The sequence below is a fragment of the Protomyctophum bolini genome (assembly GCF_963924005.1).
Source record: "Protomyctophum bolini genome assembly, chromosome: 14".
NCBI classification, from domain to species: domain Eukaryota; kingdom Metazoa; phylum Chordata; class Actinopteri; order Myctophiformes; family Myctophidae; genus Protomyctophum; species Protomyctophum bolini.
Genome location: NC_137875.1, coordinates 4,621,348 through 4,646,213, shown reverse-complemented (window position 1 = coordinate 4,646,213; position 24,866 = coordinate 4,621,348). Strand labels below are relative to the sequence as shown.

Genomic DNA, 24,866 nt, shown 5'->3' with positions numbered 1-24,866 from the left:
ACGGAACACCTGCAGGAGGGCTTGATTTCCACCTATAAATATAATATTTACTTCCTCATACTGCATGCGGTGCGGCCACTAAATCTTCTGCATAAAACCATATTATACGAATGTAATTAAATATATAAACAAACGTCCGAACTGATTGATTGAAACACTTTGCTATACACACTCTGAGAGTCTCAGAGTTCTGGGGGTCCTTGACATTTGAGAACCACTAAATGTACACTAAATGGAACAGAACCTTAATTAATATCATCGGTAACACCTGTGAAGGAAGCATAGGGAGCGGGCGGGCCTGGTCCGGAAGTAGGAAGAGTTATTCTGTGTGCATAGAGCCCATTACAAACACATTGTACACAGGGACGTGCACTGTCACTGTGCACACATCAAAGACATCAAAGCAAACTGCCCTTTTACCCGTCTGTAAAACAACTGCCCTCTCCAGACCACGATAAAATGCAGCATTTACTACATGGTGGAAGAAATGCCAAATGCAACTCCTTTCCATGCCATGCCATGCAGGAAGGAAGGCAGCATTCAGGAGAATAGCTGTTTTTCCAAAGTCTCCTGAACTTTGGAACGCACCATTTTTGCGTTGAACAAATTTGTTTTTTGAAATCCATGTCGTTACACCTGCATCTCCAGTAGATACAGAGTGCTGGGTTGCACCCTGAAAATAGCTGATCTACAAGCTCTCAACGCGTCGCAGCGTGACGCGTTGAGAGCTTGTAGATCAGATCTGTAGATCAGATGTGGTCTCTGTCTCAATGACGGAACAGAGACATTGAGGTTATGGTCTCTGTCTCACAGCGCACATTAATCATACATTGCAGCATTTCACACACATCAATCTGAGTGTGTGTGTGTGTGTGTGTGTGTGTGTGTGTGTGTGTGTGTGTGTGTGTGTGTGTGTGTGTGTGTGTGTGTGTGTGTGAATTATAATCCCCAAGACAGATATAGCTTCTTCACAAAAACCTGACACACACCTCACTACTGAGGTGTGTGTCAGGTAGAAGGGTATAATTCAATAGAAGGGTATAATCCCGTCTCTGTTGGTTGGAAACCTCGTATGTCCAAAAGAGTCTAGTAGAGTAAAAAAAAGTATTTTTTTTAACATTGTTCTTCTCACAACCTCTTTCCTCTCTTTCCATTTCTTGTAGACCTGATCGTGACATTTGTGGAAGATATTGAACAAGCGCTGTCAGACAAAGACAACATCAGAGCAGTAAGTGCAATATGTCTTTGCCCAGGAGGAGGCAGTGTGTGTGTGGGGAGGTGGCAGTGTGTGTGTGTGGGGAGGTGGCAGTGTGTGTGTGTGTGGGGAGGTGGCAGTGTGTGTGTGTGTGTGTGTGGGGAGGTGGCAGTGTGTGCGTGTGGAGGTGGCAGTGTGTGTGTGTGTGTGTGTGTGTGTGTGTGTGTGTGTGTGTGGGGAGGTGGCAGTGTGTGTGTGTGGGAACTCACACTTTTTTTTTTAAATGTGACAGACACTCCTATAACCCAAAGCCCCTTAGAGGCCATGCCGTAACATGAGAAATATCAATGTTTTTTTTCCATACATAAACCTTTGTATAATCTTTCAATATGTCTTCTAGCGTTACTAAAACTCTCTACAGCCCGGAGCAACTTAAGTAACTTGAGAACGCTTAAGCACTTTGAGCCTATTTTGGGGCATTATAGGCGGACACAAAAATCGTCCAAAAGGAAAACTACCAGCTCACAGTATTGCACTTTGTTGTACAATGTGGTATTTATATAGGGCTTAAGTGGTGAATGTAGGGCATCTGTCTATATATATACTAGTACACATCTATACTAGTGTTAGCTACTACTAAAAGTCTTACAGCCATTGTGATTGCAGTCTATCACAGTAGGATTCAGGACTGTTTTAATTAAGCCATTTCATTGCCTGGTCTTGGTGTGTGATGCATTCTCATGAGATATCTGCACTCTTTTCTTCTTTTTCTTCTTCTTCCTGTTAATTCCCACCGCGGTCGACCACAGCAAACCATCTGTTTCCACCTGGTTCTGCGCTCTGCGTCTTCCTTGGTGACTCCTATAGCTGTCACCTGAATGTCCCCTCACACCTGAATGTCCTCTCACACCTGAATGTCCCCTCACACCTGAATGTCCTCTCACACCTGACCTAAATGTCCCCTCACACCTGAATGTCCTCTCACACCTGAATGTCCTCTCACACCTGAATGTCCTCTCACACCTGAATGTCCTCTCACACCTGGATGTCCTCTCACACCTGAATGTCCTCTCACACCTGATCTGAATGTCCTCTCACACCTGAATGTCCTCTCACACCTGAATGTCCTCTCACACCTGAATGTCCTCTCACACCTGATCTGAATGTCCTCTCACACCTGAATGTCCTCTCACACCTGAATGTCCTCTCACACCTGATCTGAATGTCCTCTCACACCTGAATGTACTCTCACACCTGAATGTCCTCTCACACCTGAATGTCCTCTCACACCTGAATGTCCTCTCACACCTGAATGTCCTCTCACACCTGAATGTCCTCTCACACCTGATCTGAATGTCCTCTCACACCTGAATGTCCTCTCACACCTGAATGTCCTCTCACACCTGAATGTCCTCTCACACCTGAATGTCCTCTCACACCTGAATGTCCTCTCACACCTGAATGTCCTCACCTGAATGTCCTCTCACACCTGAATGTCCCCTCACACCTGAATGTCCTCTCACACCTGAATGTCCTCTCACACCTGATCTGAATGTCCTCTCACACCTGAATGTCCTCTCACACCTGATCTGAATGTCCTCTCACACCTGAATGTCCTCTCACACCTGAATGTCCTCTCACACCTGATCTGAATGTCCTCTCACACCTGAATGTCCTCTCACACCTGAATGTCCTCTCACACCTGAATGTCCCCTCACACCTGAATGTCCTCTCACACCTGAATGTCCTCTCACACCTGAATGTCCTCTCACACCTGATCTGAATGTCCTCTCACACCTGAATGTCCTCTCACACCTGATCTGAATGTCCTCTCACACCTGAATGTCCCCTCACACCTGAATGTCCTCTCACACCTGAATGTCCTCTCACACCTGAATGTCCTCTCACACCTGAATGTCCTCTCACACCTGAATGTCCTCTCACACCTGAATGTCCTCTCACACCTGAATGTCCTCTCACACCTGAATGTCCTCTCACACCTGAATGTCCCCTCACACCTGAATGTCCTCTCACACCTGAATGTCCTCTCACACCTGAATGTCCTCTCACACCTGATCTGAATGTCCTCTCACACCTGAATGTCCTCTCACACCTGATCTGAATGTCCTCTCACACCTGATCTGAATGTCCTCTCACACCTGATCTGAATGTCCTCTCACACCTGAATGTCCTCTCACACCTGAATGTCCTCTCACACCTGAATGTCCTCTCACACCTGAATGTCCTCTCACACCTGATCTGAATGTCCTCTCACACCTGAATGTCCCCTCACACCTGAATGTCCTCTCACACCTGAATGTCCTCTCACACCTGAATGTCCTCTCACACCTGATCTGAATGTCCTCTCACACCTGAATGTACTCTCACACCTGAATGTCCTCTCACACCTGAATGTCCTCTCACACCTGAATGTCCTCTCACACCTGAATGTCCCCTCACACCTGAATGTCCTCTCACACCTGAATGTCCTCTCACACCTGAATGTCCTCTCACACCTGAATGTCCTCTCACACCGACCATAAACCCCACCTGAATGTCCTCTCACACCTGAATGTCCTCTCACACCGACCATAAACCCCACCTGAATGTCCTCTCACACCTGAATGTCCTCTCACACCTGAATGTCCTCTCACACCGACCATAAACCCCACCTGAATGTCCTCTCACACCTGAATGTCCTCTCCTGAATTTCCTCTCACACCTGAATGTCCTCTCACACCGACCATAAACCCCACCTGAATGTCCTCTCACACTGACCGCCGCAGTCATAAACCTACTATATTTTTTTATCCCACGATTTTGTAACCCATTTTTCACCCCTGTGTCAACTATCTCCTGGGCTCTACACACCCTCCGCCAACCTGGGGAGAGCAACGGACTTGAACTCATGCTTCCTTCATGCCTGAGTGTCCAAGTTGCTCCTTTACACCTGACAGGGGGGAGTTTCCCTGGTTGGACGTAGCGCGTGGAAGGAACACGTTATTCCAACCAGTTCCTTTCCCCTCCATCAGGCGCCCCGGCTAGCCAGGGGGAGGCAGTATAGAGACCAGGATTACTACTACTCTACTACTCTACTACAAGCCTACTCTTTGGCCTTCCTCTTCTCCTTCTCCCTGGCAGCCCCATATCTTCAGCATCCTTCTCCCAGTGTGCCCCCGGCCTCTTCCCTCCTCTATCTGCACAAACCACCAAACCACCTCAACCTCCCTCTTTCGTGCTGTATCCCCAAACCTTCTAACCTGGGCTGATCCTCTAATGTCTTTCTTGTCCTGCCTTGTCAGTGTCACTCCTAGAAGCATAGCATCTGTACATCTCAAAATTTGATTAGCATAATATGACATTTGAATCTCTGGAAATGTTGTTTTTGTCTGTGTGTGTGTTCATATACATGTGTGCTCTTTTGCATGTGTGTGCTTCTACGTGTGTCTGTGTCTGTCTGTGCGTGCGTTGCGTTGCGTGTCCAGTCCTTGGTGTACGAGGTCGGCTTCCTGGTGTGCGCGGCCATAGGGGTGGTCTACATCGTGCTGATGCCTCTGGTGGGCTTCCTCCTGGCGCTGTGCCGTTGCTGTGGCAACTGTGGAGGCCAGATGTACCAGAAGCAGGGAGGCAGCACCAACTGCTGCAGGAGGACGCTGTACTGGAGCGCCTTCCTCACCACACTCATCATTCTGTACGTATACGCCCTTTAACCCATTCTGACCTGAGATCAGATTCATACGAGGTTTCCACTGGACACACACTGGTCTGATTGACCCATTCTGACCTGAGATCAGATTCTAAAAATGTCAGTCGCTCTTTTTCAAAAATAGCAGACCTACAAGCTCGTAGCGCGCCACTCGGTGGCGCGCTATGAGCTTGTAGATCTGCTATTTTTCAATAGCTAAAGCATGACATGACGGGAACACCAAAATGGGTTCCCGTTCAGAATGGGTTAACTCTGTACTGGAGCGCCTTACTCACCACACTCATCATTCTGTACGTATACGCCCTTTAACTCTGTACTAGAGTTACTACTTTTTATTGTAATTTCAATAGTACAGATCTCAGGAATCATAGGGCAGACATATTGAAAGGAGTATTATTGCCCAAATCATGCCCCTTCAAGACAAAAAAAAAAAAGACAAAAATAAAAACATATCCTCCCCTTTTTCAATTCCCAATTTAGTAAAGCCAATTCCCCAGCCTCTCTATACGAGTATACTCCATCTCTGCTAACCCCCACAATCAGTTATTGGGACGGCTATCAGGGCGGCTGTGGCTCAGGAGGTAGAGCAGGTCGTCCAATGATCCCTCTGGGTCGGCGGTTCCTTTGTCGGCTCCTCCTCCTCCTGTCCACATGTGGAAGTGTCCTCTTGGGCAACACACTGAACCCCACATTTCCTCCAATGAGTCGGTCGGTGTGAGCTCGCCACCGTCGGTGTGTGAATGTGGGAAGTGGAAGTAATTGTGCCGAGCAGGGAGAAAAGATGTTGCAGAGCCGAACGCCAAGATACAATATTATTATGCACACTTATGTGTTCTCATTCTATAATAAATATTGGTTAAATCTATTCGTGAGTTATCTGAGTGAAGTGTGTGTGAATACAGGAATGCTCCTGGAGAAATAGTTCAGATATACAGTGCAGATATATCTTCATCACACACACATGTACAGTAGCAGAGTGGCTCACAGCCTCAGCCTGAGAAGTGCTGCATATCCTTTACTCGTATTAAAGGACCATACAAGTACTCACACGTGCTGCTGCATTATCCTGCATATTATCCAACTGGAATTGTAGCATGAAGATGGCTTTTAAAGATACCAGTTGATGCCTGAGGAAGGCCCGGAGGGACCGAAACGTGTGTTTTCTCATGTACAGTAACAGAGCAAATTCACAGTGTATCCTATTGCTTTCCAATTGATACCGGTTGAAAAATATCTTCCGGTGCATTCTGTAGCGTTAAATGAGTCATTTTGTCAGGGAAAGTGGTCATGTGGACATGGAACACTGGTATTGGTCCTTTAAATGTATTATGTAGAAAATATGCCTGATGTGTGTGAGATCCACGTGGTTGTCTATAGGACGTTATTGTTTTAAAATGTGCTCTCCCAGCTTGGCTGTGTGGAGGAGAAGGTGCATGTCCACAAACTAACTGTCTAACGACCACCGTTATAATCGTTTCCCTGTTAATTAATGTCCACAGCGCGGGAAACATCTGTATGTTCAGAAGCAACGAAACCTTCCACTCGAGCGTTGACCACGGTGTGGTGGAACTGAACAGCACTATGAACAACCTTCGTACCTACCTCACCACCGTACCACAGGTGAGCTAGCCCACACACCTCAACCCTAACAGCACTATGAACAACCTTCATACCTACCTCACCTCCGTACCACAGGTGAGCTAGCCCACACACCTCAACCTTAACAGCACTATGAACAACCTTCATACCTACCTCACCTCCGTACCACAGGTGAGCTAGCCCACACACCTCAACCTTAACAGCACTATGAACAACTAGGGACGTGTTCGAGGGGCAGGGGCTGAAATCCCGTAAGAGGGCACTTTTGGGACAGAAATAGAGAAAATAGCTGATCTACAAGCTCACAAGGGCTGTAGGGCTTGTAGATTAGCTATTTTTGGGGCGCAACCCAGCACTCTTTAGCTATAGAGATGCGGTGTAACGACAGTGGATTTCTAAACAAATTTGTTATACTGTGTTCAAGTTCAGGAGACTCCGGGGAAAAAAAGAAATTCTCCTGAAAGCTGCCTTCCGGTATGGTATGGAAGGAAATTTATCATTTCTTTCACCATGTAGTAAACGCTACATTCGTGGGTCTGGAAAGGGCAGTTGTTTTACAGACGGGTAAAAGGGCAGCGGGCAGGGGTTTGATGTCTATGTGTGCACGTCCCTGTCGACACCTCAGGAACACCACGCTATATGCAAGGCCTTTTGTTAGTGTAAATGTCACAAGGACTAAAAGGAACAAAGGGAGTCTCTAGTACCAACGCGCCTCAAGCCTGGAGCGGCTGGTCCGCTGCATCACAGGAACATGGACACATGTTGCAGGAGGAGGAGAGGACATTTAGAGCCTTTTATTTTAGTATACAGGATAACGACTAACGTTTAGACCTATGGTCTTCATCAGAGTCATGCAGGCCCTTTGTCTAAGACAAATTTCTTCCTCGGGAGACAAATAATAAAGACCCTTGAACCCTGACAGGGGGGAGTTTCCCTGGTCGGACGTAGCGCAGAAGGAACACGTTATTCCAACCAGTTCCATCAGGCGCCCCGGCTGGCCAGGGGGATGCAGTTTAGAGACCAGGATCACTGCATGTTTTTTGTGAGGGTACCTACCCTAGGTGACACGGGGAGAACATGCAAACTCCACACAGACAGCCTTTCTACCCACTAAGCTACTACCACCCGCAAATGTTGTAGCAGGATTAGGCTATTTTGTCCACGACCGATTGAGCTTGTTTTATGCGGTTCTATAAACCACCCCTGTTAGTGTCTGTATAGGATTAGTCACATTAAGTACCCGGCTCAACTCATGTGATCTTTTATCCTTGTGTTTGTGAGTGGCTTTTGTGTGATGTTTCAAAGTGAGCCTCGATTTGTCATGCACTTGACTTGTGCCCCCGCTGTGTCAATACACTTATCTCCACCCACAGCTGGGGAGAGAGAGAGAGGTTCTGTTGTCTGTGTTCTTTAGGTTTGCAAAGCTGCCAGGTGTGATTAGATAAAGTCACTGGACATTGCAATTGTATTATCATAGCTTCTTTGAGGCGCTACATTGTTCTCTGCACTCTTACTCTTGTGTGACTGTTGATTGATTCATTGACTGACTTTATTTGGATAAGAAATTACTTAACTTATTTCCAAAGTGGTCCTAAAAGTGGTGTAAAAGAAAGAAAGAAAAACAAGATAAAAAAGACAAACACTTACACATTACAAACAATTAAATAACACTATACCTTGAGGGGGGCAGTCGAAACACAATACAACAAAAATGTTGTGTCAAACCATGTGACTTCCATTGGAAATGCTTACTCTGCTTAGTCCGAATTGTAATTTGGTATGTTGCTTAGTTTGAGCGACAGCTAAATGCAAAAGTGTAATTGATTATGTTCCCCTCCCCCCCTTTACCTATTCCCAGGAAATTGACCATGTGGTGACCGAAAGCTACAAGACTGTCGACGAGGTCACCGGAAACCTCGACGGTGAGTTTTTTGGGAAAAGTTAATACTGTGATCAATGCTGTAATTTATGTGCCATTTAAAAGTATACGTAATATTTCCCCTGCCTGTCATTTTTTGCACAGTCAAGTCTCTCTTAACTGTGTGTGTGTGTGTGTGTGTGTGTGTGTGTGTGTGTGTGTGTGTGTGTGTGTGTGTGTGTGTGTGTGTGTGTGTGTGTGTGTGTGTGTGTGTGTGTGTGTGTGTGTGTGTGTGTGTGTGTGTGTGTGTGTGTGTGTGTGTGTGTGTGTGTGTGTGTGTGTGTGTGTGTGTGTGTGTGTGTGTGTGTGTGTGTGGTGTGCGTGCGTGCGTCTGTCAGTTATTGGCCCCAAGGTGGGCACAGAGATCCGGAAAAGCATAGAAGGACCTGTGAACCCAGCGCTGGACTCCGTTAAAATCTTGGCTCAAGGTACCGTCCTTTCACCTTACAGTACAGTACAGTACAGTACAGTACAGTACAGTGCAGTACAGTACAGTACAGTACAGTACAGGTACCGTCCTCTCACCGTGCATCATCCTGTTTGCACGACTGCATGTGAGGCTTCACCGACCAAAAATTCAAAAATTGGAAACCAGCGATGCCTGCAATAGCAAAATATGCAAAAATATTAAAGCTGCTGCAGTCTGTCATTTCTGCCGAATGTTCTCCTACCGTGCTATAATACAGAAGAAAACATAATTTGGGCAAAAGCTTAACCCATTCAGGGCGGGAGGGAACCCCTTTTGGAAAAGTAGCAGATCTACAAGCTCATAGAGCTTCTGAAAAATCGAAGAACGACTGACATAGAAACATAGATTTTTCAGAAAACTGTCAGGATGTAGAAGACATTTTTTAGAATCTGATCTCAGGTCAAAAGTGTGTTTTGAGCTTCATGCAATAGCATGCACTTGTCAACCAGTAGTCTTCCACAGAATCTATTCTAAATGTCTCACTAGAAGAGCACTTCCAGGTTCCATTCTGGGCCTCGGCAATGTGTCCATGAGCAAGGCACTTCATTCCTGACTGCTCCCTGGGAGATACAAACAACCGCTGCTCACTGCTTCTAGGATGGATACAATTCATTACGTTATGCTTTAGCTATTGAAAAATAGCAGATCTACAAGCTCATAGCGCGCCACCGAGTGGCGCGCTACGAGCTTGTAGGTCTGCTATTTTTGAAAAATCGAAGAACGACTGACATAGAAAACTGTCAGGATGTAGAAGACATTTTTAGAATCTGATCTCAGGTCAGAATGGGTTAAGGAGAGGAAAAAAAACACCTGCACACTGTTTTTAAGCTCCAAAAAAACATACTCACACAACGTTTCGACCCTTTTCGGTTTTTTATCAGGCAATTTGTTTTATTTTATATATAAGATGTGCACACAATATTCTCTGTAAAAGACAAATTCAACACAACTGCAAATATACAGTGAGACAAGTTAGACAACCAAGGAGTGGGGACCAAATAAGTTGTCAGTTGTTCTTCGTTAATGCCGCATACTCTACCGTATACAGATTGGTAAAAAATAACATTTTATTCACCATAAAAGCTGCCATCCAATTAGTTAAACCATTTACACTAGCAACAGTATTTATTGAGTTCACGTATCCATTTCTACAGTAAGGGTGCCTGGCGTCTGGCCAACCTCCCCCCCCAGGGACCCATGTTCAGAATGCTTTACAGTAGGCTGTATTGTACAGTATGTACAGTACGTTCTGACCTGGTACAGTATGTGTTGTTGCCAGGGACGTGCACACACACACAGACATCAAAGGGGGCTGAAGCCCCTGCCCCTTTTACCCGTCTGTAAAACAACTGCCCTCTCCAGACCACGAATGCAGCGTTTATACTACATGGTGGAAGAAATGCCAAATGCCATTCCTTTCCTTTTTTTTTTTCAAGGTCAAAAAAACTTTATTAGGCCGGCCATGCGTTCACTTTATGACAACCAGCGTTTGGCAAACATTAGGTTAGGTGCTTCTGGTAAACTGACTTTAACACAAGAGAAAAGCAGGCACTACTACAGGGGGGAAAAGCAACATTTGGGGAAATAACTAATATAAGGCTACATATAAAATCATGTAATCCATTGTTTACAGAACTAGTGTAGTTTTAACCATACTACAACCCATCAGACTCATATCCACCAGCAGGCAATTTCTTTGTCAATGGCTGATTTGCGTCTGGCTTATTAGCCAGGCTATAGTGGTTTGGACCTTTCCATTCCATGCCATAATGGAAGGCAGCATTCAGGAGAATGGATGAATTTTTCCGAAAGTCTCCTGAACTTGAACACAGTATTTTGCGTTGAACACATTTGTTTTGAAATCCATGTTGTTACACACCGCATCTCCACTAGCTAAAGAGTGTTGGGTTGCGCCCCGGAAATAGCTGATCTACAAGCTCTCAATGCGTCGCAGCGCGACACGTTGTGAGCGGGGTGCATACTTAGTTCAGACTAGTCATTGGTTAGACATGTGTTGCGTTAAGGTTAGGTTTAGGTGTGCTGACCCGTGGGAGGTTAGGTTTAGGGTGAAGGTTTGAGATAGGTTGTAGTTGTGTAGGACTAATGACTGGTCTAACCAATGACTAGTCTAAACCAAAACACTGTCTAAACTGAGTACTGCACCCGTTGTGAGCTTGTAGATCAGCTATTTTCGCTATTTCTTTGTCCAAAAGCGTGCCCTCTTACGGGGTCTCCAGCCCCTGCCCCCTCTAACACTCTCTGCCTGGTGTGTTGCTTACAGAGGCTGTCAGCACCAGCGCTCTCCTGGATGAACTGAACTCGACGCTGGCCCAGCTACAGTCCAGTGCAGAGCTGATCCAAGCCAACATCAGCCAGGTTAAGGAACGCCTCAACCAGACCATCCACAAGCCCACCTGCGTGGGCTGCCTGGCAGTACTGAAGCCCGAGCTTGAGAAGGTCACAGTGGACACTTCGGTCAATGTGAGAAGAGAACACATTTTATTGGAGAGCCTTTTCACTCTCTAACACCTGCTGCCTGCGTGGTGTTCTGTTTTGGTTTTGGGGTATATGTCATTTCATTCCAAAAATGGTCAAAAGTATATAGCCACTGTTGTTTTTGGCAGCAAATTTTGATTTCAGTTTTAGTCATATAGTCTGTTGAATAGTTTTCATTTAGTTTTAGTCACTTTTAAGTGTAAAATGACTCATACTGGATCTCTTGTCCACTAGTCCCTTCCTAACATTTTAGTCTAGTTTGTATTTGTTGATGAAATTGTCAGTATATTTAGTCTTAGTTTTAGTCGACGAAATCAACACTGAAAGTAGCTAAACTATAGCCAACATACAAGCTCATACGCAGCTTGAGCTTCAGATTGGTTTGATCCACTTTGCAAACTGAACGAGCTGGATCTGTTGAACGGAAGTGTTGTTTTCTGAAGGAAACAACACTTTGGTGATTAATACGGAAGTGTTCCAGAGAGCACTAGAAAGGGTGAAAAAGTTGCAAAAGAGTTGAGCAACAGGAAACAACAGTGAAGACATAGAACTGCCACTGACATGAGCTGTGATGTCATGGAAAATGACACCTCCTCTCCTCTCCTCTCCTCTCCTCTCCTCTCCTCTCCTCTAATGACTTCGCATCTACTCCTTTGAAATCTCTGCTGCCCCCTGCTGTTAGTGCAAGGTGTTTTTAAAATAACTAAATGTTTCTTTTGTGTGTGTGTGTGTGTGTGTGTGTGTGTGTGTGTGTGTGTGTGTGTGTGTGTGTGTGTCTGTGTGTCTGTGTCTGTGTCTGTCTGTGTGTGTGTGTGTGTGTGTGTGTGTGTGTGTGTGTGTGTCTCCATAGATACCCAATCTCAGTATGTTCCAGTCTGCAGTGGATGAGGTCATGAAGGCTGACCTGCTCTCTCAACTCCAGCAGGTTGGTGACATCACTCTGGGTTGGTGACATCACTCTGGACGTGACGCTGTAACAATGTCATTAAACCTTTAATATAACCACTTGAACCCCAGCATCCATATCCTGTGGGAACATTTTACAAAAATAGCCGATCTACATATAAAGCTCACACAACGATAATATATGCTACGTGTTGCGACTTGGCTTGTAGATTGGCTATTTCTGATGAAGCCAATTTAGTACACCCATATAATTAAATGCTCTGGAGAACACTGTTCATCTGTTAGTTGAATGGCTTGAATCATCTTCGTGAGCTCCATCGAGTCTTTTACATACTAGAGAGTTGGTGCCTCACGTCAAAGCCCTATAACCAACACCAAAGGGTCACCGTGCAACTCCTTGGGTCCAAACGGTTGCAAGGAGTTAACGCTAAAACCGTCTCCACCCTTTGGTGTGGTTTGGGGTCGTTGAATTCCATGCGTTGAATCACTAGGGTCAACGTGGGTCAACTCAACACGACAGATCACACCGCAGAGTTTGGGCCCTAACGCCTTTGTCTCACCGCCGATCCGACCAATATGTGTGAATCGTAGTGTCGGGGGGGGGGGTGTCTGTGACCCCTTTATGCCCATATATGGAGATGTCATTAGTATATACCCTGTATATTGGCATAGACTCCCTGTATAGGCAATCATAACTTGCAGTCACCAACTTTAATATAGGATGTGAATGTGGTCAATAATTGTCAAGCATGATCAGAAAGCTGTGCTTTTTCCAGGGAGAGGACTTTTTGGACAACATTCCACAGAGGGTCACCGATGAGACCAAAGATATAGTTCAGGGTGAGTATATGCAGAATAATGTACTGTCCCTTACTGTACCTTCTCATAAACTATACACTCTTGCAGGCGTTTGTTTCATTTGATGAATCCCTCCTGCATACAGTAGATGCTAGTGTTAAAAAAAAATGCAGGTGTCCTTAATTAACCACTTTAAATCTGACATGCTTATTCTTTGGCATAAAACACAAAATCAAAAGAAAAATAAAATAATTATTTTTGAAACCCCAAAATTCAGAAAATTTTAAAAAGAAATAGCGCAAATAGCAGACATATAGAAGCTCTACAAGCTCTTGAAATACCTTCTTTTCTGGGCCGTGGCTCAGCGGTCCAGGCACCTTGGCTGGTATAATCCAGTCTGGCAGTGTGCCGCAGGTTCGACTCCCGATCCCGACGGCCTTTACTGCATGTCTTCCCCCCCCCCCAACTCTCTCCCCATTTCCTGTCAGCCTACTGTCTGTTTTCTTTTCTTTTTTTTTTTTTTATGATCAGTACTTTATTTTAGATTTTAGAACACATAAAACAGAGAACTTAAAATACAAACACAAACAACACCAGCAGAGAACGTATTCACGGACAGGCAAGATAGATGAGATAAACAAATAGAAAGAAAAAAAAAAGGAAAAAGAAAAATCAAATTAAAATGTGAAAATAGTTTACATTATTTACACGACCAAACGCAGCATCATCAACCGTATCATAATGTGTAGTAATACAATAAAGAATCAAGAGGGCATTGCCTGACCATGGATCCTACTGTCTGTTTATGAAATGATAACACTTGTTTTGTTTCTTCTTGTTTTGTGTGTCATAGAGTCTAAGGACAGACTGGCGGCCATCAGAGCCCAGATCTCCACGGTAACCAGCGACTTCCCCGTCTCGGCGTTGACCAACGCCTCCGACGCTCTGGCCCGGCTGCAGCATGACATCACTGAGTACGCTCCGGAGGTGCAGAGAGCAGAATACATCAGGTACACGCACGTACACACACACACACACACACACACACACACACACCAGTGTTGTTTTTGTCGACTAAAACTAAGACGATAGTCGACTATACCTTTTTTCGGAAACTAAAACGCGTTGCGCTGCGACGTGTTGTGAGCTTGTAGATCGGCTATTTTCAATAAGTGTAAAATGAGCCATTACGACGGCATCAAGGCCCGCCAAAACACATTTTAGTCGACTAAATTATTGTGCAGACTAAGTTTAGTTAAATTTGCAGACTAAAATCTTATGGCATTTAGTCGAACTAAAACCAGACTAACACTAATGTGTGTGTGTGTGGTGGAACTCCTCGCAGGTGGGCGGTGGGCGTGGCGGTGTGCTGTGTGGTTCTGCTGGTGGTTCTGTGTAACGTACTGGGTCTGCTGGTGGGCCCGTGTGGACTGGAGCCTAAAGACGACCCCAAAGAGCGATCCTGCAGCGCAGACTGCGCCGGCACCTTCCTGATGATGTGAGTCCTTCTAGAATAATAGGGAGAATTAACAAACGCAAATCTGTAAAAAACTAGCTTTCTTTGGTATGCGGAGAACTCGCCAGTTTACTAACTCGCTGCGATTTTGTGCATTTTTGTTTTACTTTTGTGCATTTTTAAGTGGTGCAACCACTTCTACAACCAGCTCGCAATCCATGTACCTGTATGTGTACGTGTTTACGTGTGCAATGAGCACGAGTATGTTACTGATTTTTTAGTTTACACTAGAGAAAGTAGGAATGCTAAAAGTTTAAACACCGAAACAATGTACCGGTAATTCATTAGTAAACAATTCCTGAAATGGTATGCCTATTTATCATTGGTATTCACATACGGTACTCACCTTTTTTATCATCATCTAGCTGACCGTTTAATTGCACAAAATCATTTGATCACTTTGGAAATGAACTGTAACATCTGTGAGTTTGACACACTACACTGATGAAGACAGCATGTTAATTAACGATGACGATTTTTTTGCCGTGGCGACTTGTTAAACTGGCGAGTTCTCCGGTATCCCTTTCTTTCATAAAGGTGTTTACTATTATTATTATTATTATTATTATATATCACATATCAATTTGTTCCAAGCCAACTCCCTTGGGAAACTTTTGTGGGAGCCAATCAAAGTTGGGTACTGTATACCCGGAGGGCCTATAAACTAAAAGAAGGACATTTTTTAATTGACCAATATGAGCTTGTGAGGTGTGTAACAGGAGGTTTTTAGGGTTGCTGAGTCCGTTCCAACAGAGTCCGTTCCAGCAGATCTACAATCTCATAGCGCGCCACCGAGTGGCGCGCTATGAGCTTGTAGGTCTGCTATTTTTGAAAAATCGAAGTACGACTGACATAGAAACATAGCTTTTTCAGAAAACTGTCAGGATGTAGAAGACATTTTTAGAACCTGATCTCAGGTCAAAATGGGTCTATGGGAAAAATGCATTGGGAATTATTTCCTGGGCCTGGCGTCGTCATGAAAGGGGGGCGGGACTGGCCCTGGCGTCGTCATGAAAGGGGGCGGGACTGCGACGCTCTATACTAGGGTGCAAGTTCTTAATTGTTTGAAGTCTGAAATCCGTGTCCACCATTTTGAACTGTGATGTGACGTTCAGGGGTGCAGGTTTCAGCTTCCTGTTCTCCTGGCTCTTCATGATAGTTGTGCTGGTGCTGTTCCTGGTGGGAGGGAACCTCTACACGCTGGTGTGTAAACCCTGGCACGGAGGGGAGCTGTTCAAGGTAATACAAATGTGTGGTGTACCAGGGGTACTTGGGGTCCCTCAGCTAAATGATAGTTTGGAACCAAATGTGGCCCTTTATGGGTCTGTAACTCTGAGAGTGTAGCACTGAGAAAACTGCTCCTTTCTTCGTCCTTTTTTTCAAAAACATAAGGGAAACTTTGACAGAAAAAGACTCACTCACTGACACTGTATATAAAATAGAAGTAAAACTCCTTAGACTGAGACTTAAAAATATTTTTTATTTTATTTTATCATGCTCATAAAGTGCTCTGTGCTCAAAGTGCAATTAAAAAGCAAACGTTTCGGTCCTAAGACCTTCGTCAGTAGCACTGACGAAGGTCACCGTATGCGGGTCTTTTTCTGTCAAAGTGAGTGTCCTTTGTTTGTTTGCAGCTTATGGATACTCCCGGTCTGATTCCTGGACTGGACCTAGGCCCTGCGCTGGGGCTGAAAAGCAACCTCACACTCACTGACGTTTACACGTGAGTTTTCTGAATTAAAACTATGTTTTTTACATCTCTCTCTAACACACACACACACACACACACACACACACACACACACACACACACACACACACACATACACACACGCACACAGACGGACCACACACGCTCATCTTCTGCAGTGAGTGTGATATGGTTGTCCTGTGTTGGTCCTGTTGACAGTGAGTGTGATATGGTTGTCCTGTGTTGGTCCTGTTGGCAGTGAGTGTGATATGGTTGTCCTGTGTTGGTCCTGTCGACAGTGAGTGTGATATGGTTGTCCTGTGTTGGTCCTGTTGACAGTGAGTGTGATATGGTTGTCCTGTGTTGGTCCTGTTGACAGTGAGTGTGATATGGTTGTCCTGTGTTGGTCCTGTTGGCAGTGAGTGTGATATGGTTGTCCTGTGTTGGTCCTGTCGACAGTGAGTGTGATATGGTTGTCCTGTGTTGGTCCTGTTGACAGACAGTGAGTGTGATATGGTTGTCCTGTGTTGGTCCTGTTGACAGACAGTGAGTGTGATATGGTTGTCCTGTGTTGGTCCTGTTGTCAGTGAGTGTGATATGGTTGTCCTGTGTTGGTCCTGTTGTCAGTGAGTGTGATATGGTTGTCCTGTGTTGGTCCTGTTGTCAGTGAGTGTGATATGGTTGTCCTGTGTTGGTCCTGTTGGCAGTGAGTGTGATATGGTTGTCCTGTGTTGGTCCTGTTGGCAGTGAGTGTGATATGGTTGTCCTGTGTTGGTCCTGTTGACAGACAGTGAGTGTGATATGGTTGTCCTGTGTTGGTCCTGTTGACAGTGAGTGTGATATGGTTGTCCTGTGTTGGTCCTGTTGACAGACAGTGAGTGTGATATGGTTGTCCTGTGTTGGTCCTGTTGACAGTGAGTGTGATATGGTTGTCCTGTGTTGGTCCTGTTGACAGTGAGTGTGATATGGTTGTCCTGTGTTGGTCCTGTTGACAGTGAGTGTGAGCAGAACAAGCCTCTATGGTCGGCGCTGCGCGTGTACGAGCTGGTAGACCTGGACGATGTGCTCGACGTCTCAAAGGTAAATACACCTCTGCTTTCCTGTTCATGTTCTCCTCACACACACGCACACACACACACACACACACACACACACGCACGCACACACAGACACACACACACACACGCACGCACGCACACACACACACACACACACACACACACACGCACACACACGCACGCACACACACACACACACACACACACACACACACACACACACACACACACACACACACACACACACACACGCACGCACACACAGCCTGCACCGCTCAGCTCAGACGGGGATGATTTTATTTCTATATTCTTTCTGCCGGTCCGAGGGAATCGAACAGGCGGAACCTTGTCGGTAACAAACGTCTCTCCTCCCACTCCCCCCCCTCTTTCAGTACACAGAGGAGATCTGGAGGATGTTCGACAGTGCCAACCTCACCCTGCCCGCGGTCACCCTGCTGAGCCCGGAGGTCCAGGCCCAGTTGCAGAGCCTGCCCGACATGGCCGGCGATGTGGACTTCCACGCTGTGGAGCAGCAGGTATATATAGGCCAGGACGTGCAGAGAGTGTTACAGTAGAGAGATAGAGATATACTTTATTAGTCTCCCGAGGAAGACATTTGTCTTAGACAAAGGGCCCGCATGCAAGCGTAGCCCTAGTCCATGTCGCCACAGTGCAGCGCCAAAAGCAGCAGGGGCTGAAATGCCGTAAGAGGGCACTTGGCACTTAAATAGCGAAAATAGCAGATCTATAAGCTCACATGAAGAGAGCTTGTAGATCAGCTATTTTCGGGTCGCAACTCAGCACTCTTTGTCTACTGGAGATGCGGTGCATGTGTAACGACATGGATTTAGAAACAAAATGTGTTCAACGCCTAAATGCTGCGTTCAAGTTCAGGAGACTTTGGGGGAAAAAGCAATTCTCTGGCATGGAAAGGAAAGGAGTGGCATTTGCATTTCTTTCACCAAAGCAAAACGTGGTCTGGAGAGGGCACTTGTTTTACAGTCTTTGTGTGCACGTCCCTGACGAGCACAGATTTAAGTTGACAATGAATTGTCAACTTAAATAATTGCGATTAATGATTTAATTGTGTTTTTGACAGCATTATGAATACAAATGTAATATCCGTTTGGTTTGGTGCTTAGGCTTCGAAATAAAATACAAATTGCACAGGGCAGACAGGACAAATAACTTAACTGTATACAAAGAAATGACTGACACATTTACTCATATTAAAGATGGAGTGTCGTTATTTCTTGTCATAGGTTTATGGGGTGACAGACAGTACTTCATTGGATCTCTTGGTGTGATTATTATGTGCAATGATGTATTCCTTTTGTATCCATATCTTTATAAGCATTGTCCCATAATTATGTGTTCTTCAGATCAATAATCTGAAGAACACCAGCATCTTGAACGCAACGGCGGATGAACTAGATAAGTTCGCAAACGTCCCGGTGAGTAACAAACACACACCGCAATCAGTCACACAACCTGTTGTGTTACAAATGAAACCTCACCAGAGGTGGAAAAACTCACTTTTTTACTAGGCCTGACATCAAAATTTAAAAAAAAGTCTTCTAAATCATGACACTTTTCTGGAAAAACCTCATGTTTCTATATCAGTGGTTCTCAATATTTCATGTCAAGGACCCCAAAAAATTACAATATGCCGCCGACCCCCATCTGAAAATATGTTGTTCCGGGGGGACCCCCCAGAAGCAAGGATTTGAGTTAAAATGTTCACTCTGTAATAATATATGTTTTTCAAAAATAGCAGACCTACAAGCTCGTAGTGGAGAAAAGTATAATATTTGCCCTCTTTGAGATGTAGTGTAGAGTAGAAGTAAACCCCTTTTGGTGTTTTAAGCATTATGTTATACTTTAGCTATTGAAAAATAGCAGATCTACAAGCTCATCATAGCGCGGCACCGAGTGCCGTGCTACGAGCTTGTAGGTCTGCTATTTTTTTTTATCGTGAAAATGAGGCGCAAATCTTGAATGAATATATATTCTTTCCGAGCGAACGTTTTTTTTAACTCAAATCTTTGCTTCTGGGGGGGTCCCTCCCTGGAACAACATATTTTCAGATGGGGTTCGGCGGCCAATTACATGTTATATATTTGGGGGTCCGTGACATGAACACGTTTGAGAACGACTAACTAACATAGGGTTTTTTCAGAGAACTGATCCCACGGTCCAGGCAGAGCTGAGGAGAGAGGCTGTAGAACTGAGACAGATCCAGAGCAGAATGGAGACGTCCATCTTCCCACAGCTGGTGAGTTGAATTTCACAAATGTGCAAACAAAATACACGCAGTACAGTACCACCGCACTTACCAGCTCAGTGGCCTTGTGGTTAGAGTGTCCGTCCTGAGACTGGGAGGTCGGGGTTCGATCCCCGGCCGGGTCATACCAAAAACTGTAAAAATGGGACCCAGTGCCTCCCTGCTTGACACTCAGCATCAAAGGGTTGGATTGGGGGTATACCAATATCCCTGCGATATACTAGCGTCATGTCCAGGGGGTGTACTTGTACATCAAGCTGTCTCACGCTACAGAAACAGTGCACCTGTGAATGTACTAAACAGTTACTAGTGTATATTCATTAGGTGATGAATTCCTATAATTCCATAATTAACTGCTTTAACACAGCAATAATGTATCCTTTCCATTTAACCCCCCATAGCCCAGTGATATCCCGATGGCTGAGGTTGTAAACCCAGACCTTAGACCATCCCTGCATGCTTCTCACCGACATTCTCCATTTTCCCTGTAAAAAACTGAACTATAGCCTATTGTTTGTTGACAGGATAAGCTCAACTCGACAGCAGACAAACTTCGATCCGTTTTGGGACAAATCAATGTGAGTACAGTCTAAACTCTAAAGAACCGTATGATTGCAATTATATGAGCTAATTGCATTTATTTTGTTGCATAATCATAAGATTATGACAGAAAAGCACAAAACAAAAGAAAAATCATTAATTGCAATTATTTGAATGACAATGACAATTAGATTTTAACCACTTTAACCATATTCTATATTTTAGCTATTCAAAAATAGCATATCTACAAGATCATAGTGCGTCACTTTGTGTCACGCTACGAGCTTGTAGATCTGCTATTTTAAATCATGAAAATGTGTGCAAATCTTTGAATATATCTACTTTTTAAAGCAAACATTTTCAACTCAAATCATTGCTTCTTGGGGATCCCTGGAACAAAATATATTGAAATGGGGGTCCGCAAAACCACCCAAAACATATCATTTGTGGGTGTCCTTGATATGAAAACGTTTGAGCACAATTCAGAAAACTGTTCAGAACAATTTTTTTAAATCTTACGGGCGGGAACCCCTTTTGGTGTTTTAAGTGTTTTTAGCTATTGAAAAATAGCACATCTTCAAACTCATAGCGCGGCATCGAGTGCCGCGCTACAAGCTTGTAGGTCTGCCATTTTTGAAAAATCGTGAAAATGTGGTGCAAATCTTTGAATATGTATTCTTTCAGAGCGATCGTTTTTAACTCAAATCTTTGCATCTGAAAACATATTTTCAGATGGGGGGTCGGCGGCCAATTACAGATAATCTTGGGGGTCCTCGACATGAAAATGTTTGAGAACCACTGATATAGAAACATGAGTTTTTCTGAAAACTGTAGAAGACATTTGTAGATCTAAAGGGTGTTGTTTTGGTTGTGTGGTATTCCAGGGAACCGTCGGCGTGGCGCTGACTCGAGTGGGAGCAGCTCAAGACTTCCTCAACGCCAACACCACGCTGATCATTAAGGCTGTGAGTAGAGTCACATGACCAGTCACATGACCACCCGTTGATCCTCACACACATCATGAATGAACCAGTGTTGATTTCGTCGACTGAAACTAAGACTGAGGAAAACTAAATGGAAACTAAGCTATGATGACTAAAACTAAGACTAAATGTAACGACAATTTCGACAACAGATAACTAGACTCAAATGTTAGGAAAGGGACTAGTGGACAAGAGTATCCAGTATAAGTCATTTCACACTTGGTTCAAGTTGTTTGCATGCTGAAAATAGCCGATCTACAAGCTCACGTGAGCTTGTAGATCGGCTATTTTCAGCAAGTGTAAAATCAGCCATCAAGGCCCGCCAAAATACATTTTTGTTGACTAAATCAACTGTAGATTTAGTCGGCTAAAATCGCATGACATTAACACTAAAACATTCCAGGTGACTAAAATGTGACTAAAACTAAATGAAAACTATTCAAGAGACTAAATTTGCTGCGAAAAACAACACTGACATGAACCCCAGCACGCTTATTCTGAGGCCAACATTAGGCAGTAATAGCAGATCTTCAAGATGAGATCAGCTTATAGATCAGCTATTTTCAGCAAAGAGATTATGGTATAGAGCCCCTGTGATTAACTAAGTATATCGCTAGAAGCTTTTTTATCGTCATATTTGATGTGATTCTTTTGTGAAAATCTCGTGCAGTGAGCTTTGATGGGGGAAAGTAGACCCTTTAAGCAGTTACTATTACTTTAAGAGTGTGCAGCCGCGCTGTGCCCAATGCAAGGTCACGGAGTGACAGGAAAGATTCCTATATAGTGTTGGGGAAGGGAGTGACACGTCAGAATTCTCCAGGACAGACATCACTCTGGCCTGTGCTTCGAGGGGCGCCCCGATCGGTGACTGATATGATCGAATCTGATTCGTGATGTAACAGGTCGTATCTGCTTTCATATGTGTCTTTGCTGTTCATATGTATATCAAATGACCATTCAATTTGGGATAATTATGGGCAATCAATAAATGCCAGATCTTGTGAATCCATGATTTTGTGGACAGTCTGTTTATTGGACTATTAGATAACCCTCTCACAGGATGGCGCATCAGCTTGCAGATCAGCTTTTTTCACAATTTTACTTTTCTTTATGTACACTAATAAAAAGAAACGGTCTGGACATACATAATGATATCTCCACCCGACAGCTACAGTATGTCAGGGTTTGGATCAGTCAAAAGGGGGCGAGCGGGCCGGATGCCTTCATCGGTCATTTAGTAGGCGTATTGCGCCGCTGATTATAGGCCATGAGAAGTAATATTGTACAGTCTATCTGAAGGGAGCATTCCGCTATATTACAGCGCCGTGTGCGTGCGTGCGTGCGTGCGTGCGTGCGTGCGTGCCTTACGCCAGGGCTCCACTGGGCGCGTCTGCGTCGCGTCACCGTCACAGAATGTTCCCTTTATAATCAATGAAGGGTGGCTCCACTGCCCGCGTTGCGCGTGCGTGCGTGCGTCACCATTAAAATTGAACCGGTTCGTTTTTTGACGCACGCGTCGGAGACGCAACGCGCCCAAACGCGCCCATTGGAGCCCTGGCGTTAGAGTGTGCGTGCGTGCCTTAGAGTGTGCGTGCGTGCGTGCGTGAGTGAGAGTGAGAGAGAGAGAGAGAGATCTACTGGTCTACTTCACGGCACATATCACAATACTATCACACATTAGTCACAGTTCGCTCTCAGAGGGTTTACCCAGAATTCCACCGATTCTCATGACTATCACTGTAAAGCAGGAAAGGAATGCATGGAATGTACGTTCTGTAACACTCTCTCTCTCTCTGTGTGTGTGTGTGTGTGTGTGTGTGTGTGTGTGTGTGTGTGTGTGTGTGTGTCTCTCTCTCTCTCTCTCTCTCTCTATAGAAAAGCAGGGAGTTTGTAGAGTGCCAGTTGAGTTACTTCACGGCGTTCGCTGACTGGGCCAAGTTGACGGTAAACAAACTTCTCTTCAAACCTTTGCAGATTATATCATAGTCTAGCATTATTTTACCGTTGTTTTTTATTTAGAATTTGTTTTGACTTTATAGTTTTGAATTTGTTTTCAAAGTGTGTTTGCCAAAGTAGGTTTGCTAGTTAATAAAATAATAATAAAAATTATATAATTATTTTTTGTTTAGTTTAGTTTTAGTTTTTAGTGTTGGAGTATTTGTCAGGGGGGAGATTCACAGGTTCTGATAAAGTATTGTGTTAAAACTGGGACAGCTAGAAAACATGCAAGATACTGTAGATTTCATACACGCAATATGGTAGGCTTATGTTTGAAATAAATTGACGAAAACTATTAAAGGACATTAATTGTTGTTTGTTGTAAAGTACATTTTGTAAACACAATACAGTTTTACAGTATTTTCCTCCCATACTTCCTACCTTTTCTTATTTTGTGAGGAGTAACCGTGTGTGTGTGTGTGTCTGTGTGTGTGCGTGTGTGCGTGCGTGCGTGGTGTAGATCACACAGCAGGTGGGCCGCTGTGGGCCGGTGGCCGGAGCCGTCGACTCAGCAGAGAGCATCGTCTGTACCAACGTGGTGGAGTCTCTGGTGAGAGGAGTCCCTCAGGGCTCTGTGCTAGTGTCCTGTCTGTTTTCGCTCTACATTAAAATATAGCCGCTGAAAATGGTCTGCAAGCTTCACCAGCTGATCTGTATGTTACATAACAATCCTTCCTGTCAACGTTTTAACTCTGTCTCCAACAGAACGCCTTCTGGTTCAGTCTGGGCTGGTGTCTGATCTTCTTCATCCCCAGCATCATATGTTCCATCAAGCTGGCCAAGTACTACCGGAAAATGGAGGAGTCCGATGTGTATGAGTGAGTGTAGCCCTACTTACTGCAGGAGAATGGAGGAATCCGATGTGTTTGAGTGACTAATACTAAGACGAGAAATGTTCGTCGACTCCCTTTTGTCACTGTCGAAAACGGAATCAAAATTACATGAAAACGAAGCTACGATGACTAAACTAAGACAAACTAAGACTAAATATATTGACAATTTCGTCAACAAATATAAACTAGACTAAAATGTTAGGAAGGGACTAGTGGACGAGAGATCCAGTATAAGTCATTTTAACATTTGGTTGCATGCTGAAAATAGTCGATCTACTACTTTTCAGCAAGTGTAAAAACACTCATTACGACGGCATCATACATTTTAGTCGACCAAATCAACTGTAGATTTAGTCGACTTAGTCGACTAAAACTAGACTAAACACTAAAACATTCCAGGTGACTAAAATGTGACTAAAACTAAATGAAAACTATTCAAGAGACTATGACTAAAACTAAAATAAAAATAATAACACGGTTTCGCACACAAGCAAACACACACACACACACACACACACACACACACACACACACACACACACACGCGCTGCGCGCGCGCTGCGCGCGCGCACACACACACACACACACACACACACACACACACACACACACACACACACACACACACACACACACACACACACACACACACACACACACACACACACACACACACACACACACACACACACGCATGACAAGGACAAGAATGTGTGATGGCCCTCAACTCATCTGACTGTTAACTTTCTCTCACCAGGGACCACAATCACCACATCGCTATGAACCACATCCCTCGGGCCCAAATGAAACCCTTCTGAGGAGAAGTGTGGAGCAAGACGACTGGGTACGTTTGATGCAGCGCTTCGAGACCAAAAAG

The 24,866-nt window shown here is 44.6% G+C and overlaps 1 protein-coding gene across 1 annotated transcript in view; it reads left to right on the top strand.

Moving 5' to 3' along the window:
- prom2 (prominin 2) overlaps positions 1–24,866 on the top strand; it is a 36,526-nt gene extending 11,660 nt beyond the window's left edge. Inside the window, exons 3-24 of the mRNA XM_080782453.1 lie at positions 1,164–1,228; positions 4,681–4,886; positions 6,401–6,521; positions 8,359–8,422; positions 8,757–8,846; positions 11,169–11,368; positions 12,234–12,308; positions 13,066–13,129; positions 13,941–14,097; positions 14,433–14,585; positions 15,719–15,842; positions 16,238–16,326; positions 17,289–17,373; positions 17,744–17,887; positions 18,734–18,805; positions 19,531–19,626; positions 20,160–20,213; positions 21,060–21,140; positions 23,034–23,102; positions 23,617–23,706; positions 23,862–23,974; positions 24,747–24,866. Of these exons, the coding sequence (XP_080638579.1) occupies positions 1,164–1,228; positions 4,681–4,886; positions 6,401–6,521; positions 8,359–8,422; positions 8,757–8,846; positions 11,169–11,368; positions 12,234–12,308; positions 13,066–13,129; positions 13,941–14,097; positions 14,433–14,585; positions 15,719–15,842; positions 16,238–16,326; positions 17,289–17,373; positions 17,744–17,887; positions 18,734–18,805; positions 19,531–19,626; positions 20,160–20,213; positions 21,060–21,140; positions 23,034–23,102; positions 23,617–23,706; positions 23,862–23,974; positions 24,747–24,807 (2,273 nt within the window). The 3' untranslated portion in view covers positions 24,808–24,866. The remainder of the gene's footprint in view (positions 1–1,163; positions 1,229–4,680; positions 4,887–6,400; positions 6,522–8,358; positions 8,423–8,756; positions 8,847–11,168; positions 11,369–12,233; positions 12,309–13,065; positions 13,130–13,940; positions 14,098–14,432; positions 14,586–15,718; positions 15,843–16,237; positions 16,327–17,288; positions 17,374–17,743; positions 17,888–18,733; positions 18,806–19,530; positions 19,627–20,159; positions 20,214–21,059; positions 21,141–23,033; positions 23,103–23,616; positions 23,707–23,861; positions 23,975–24,746) is intronic.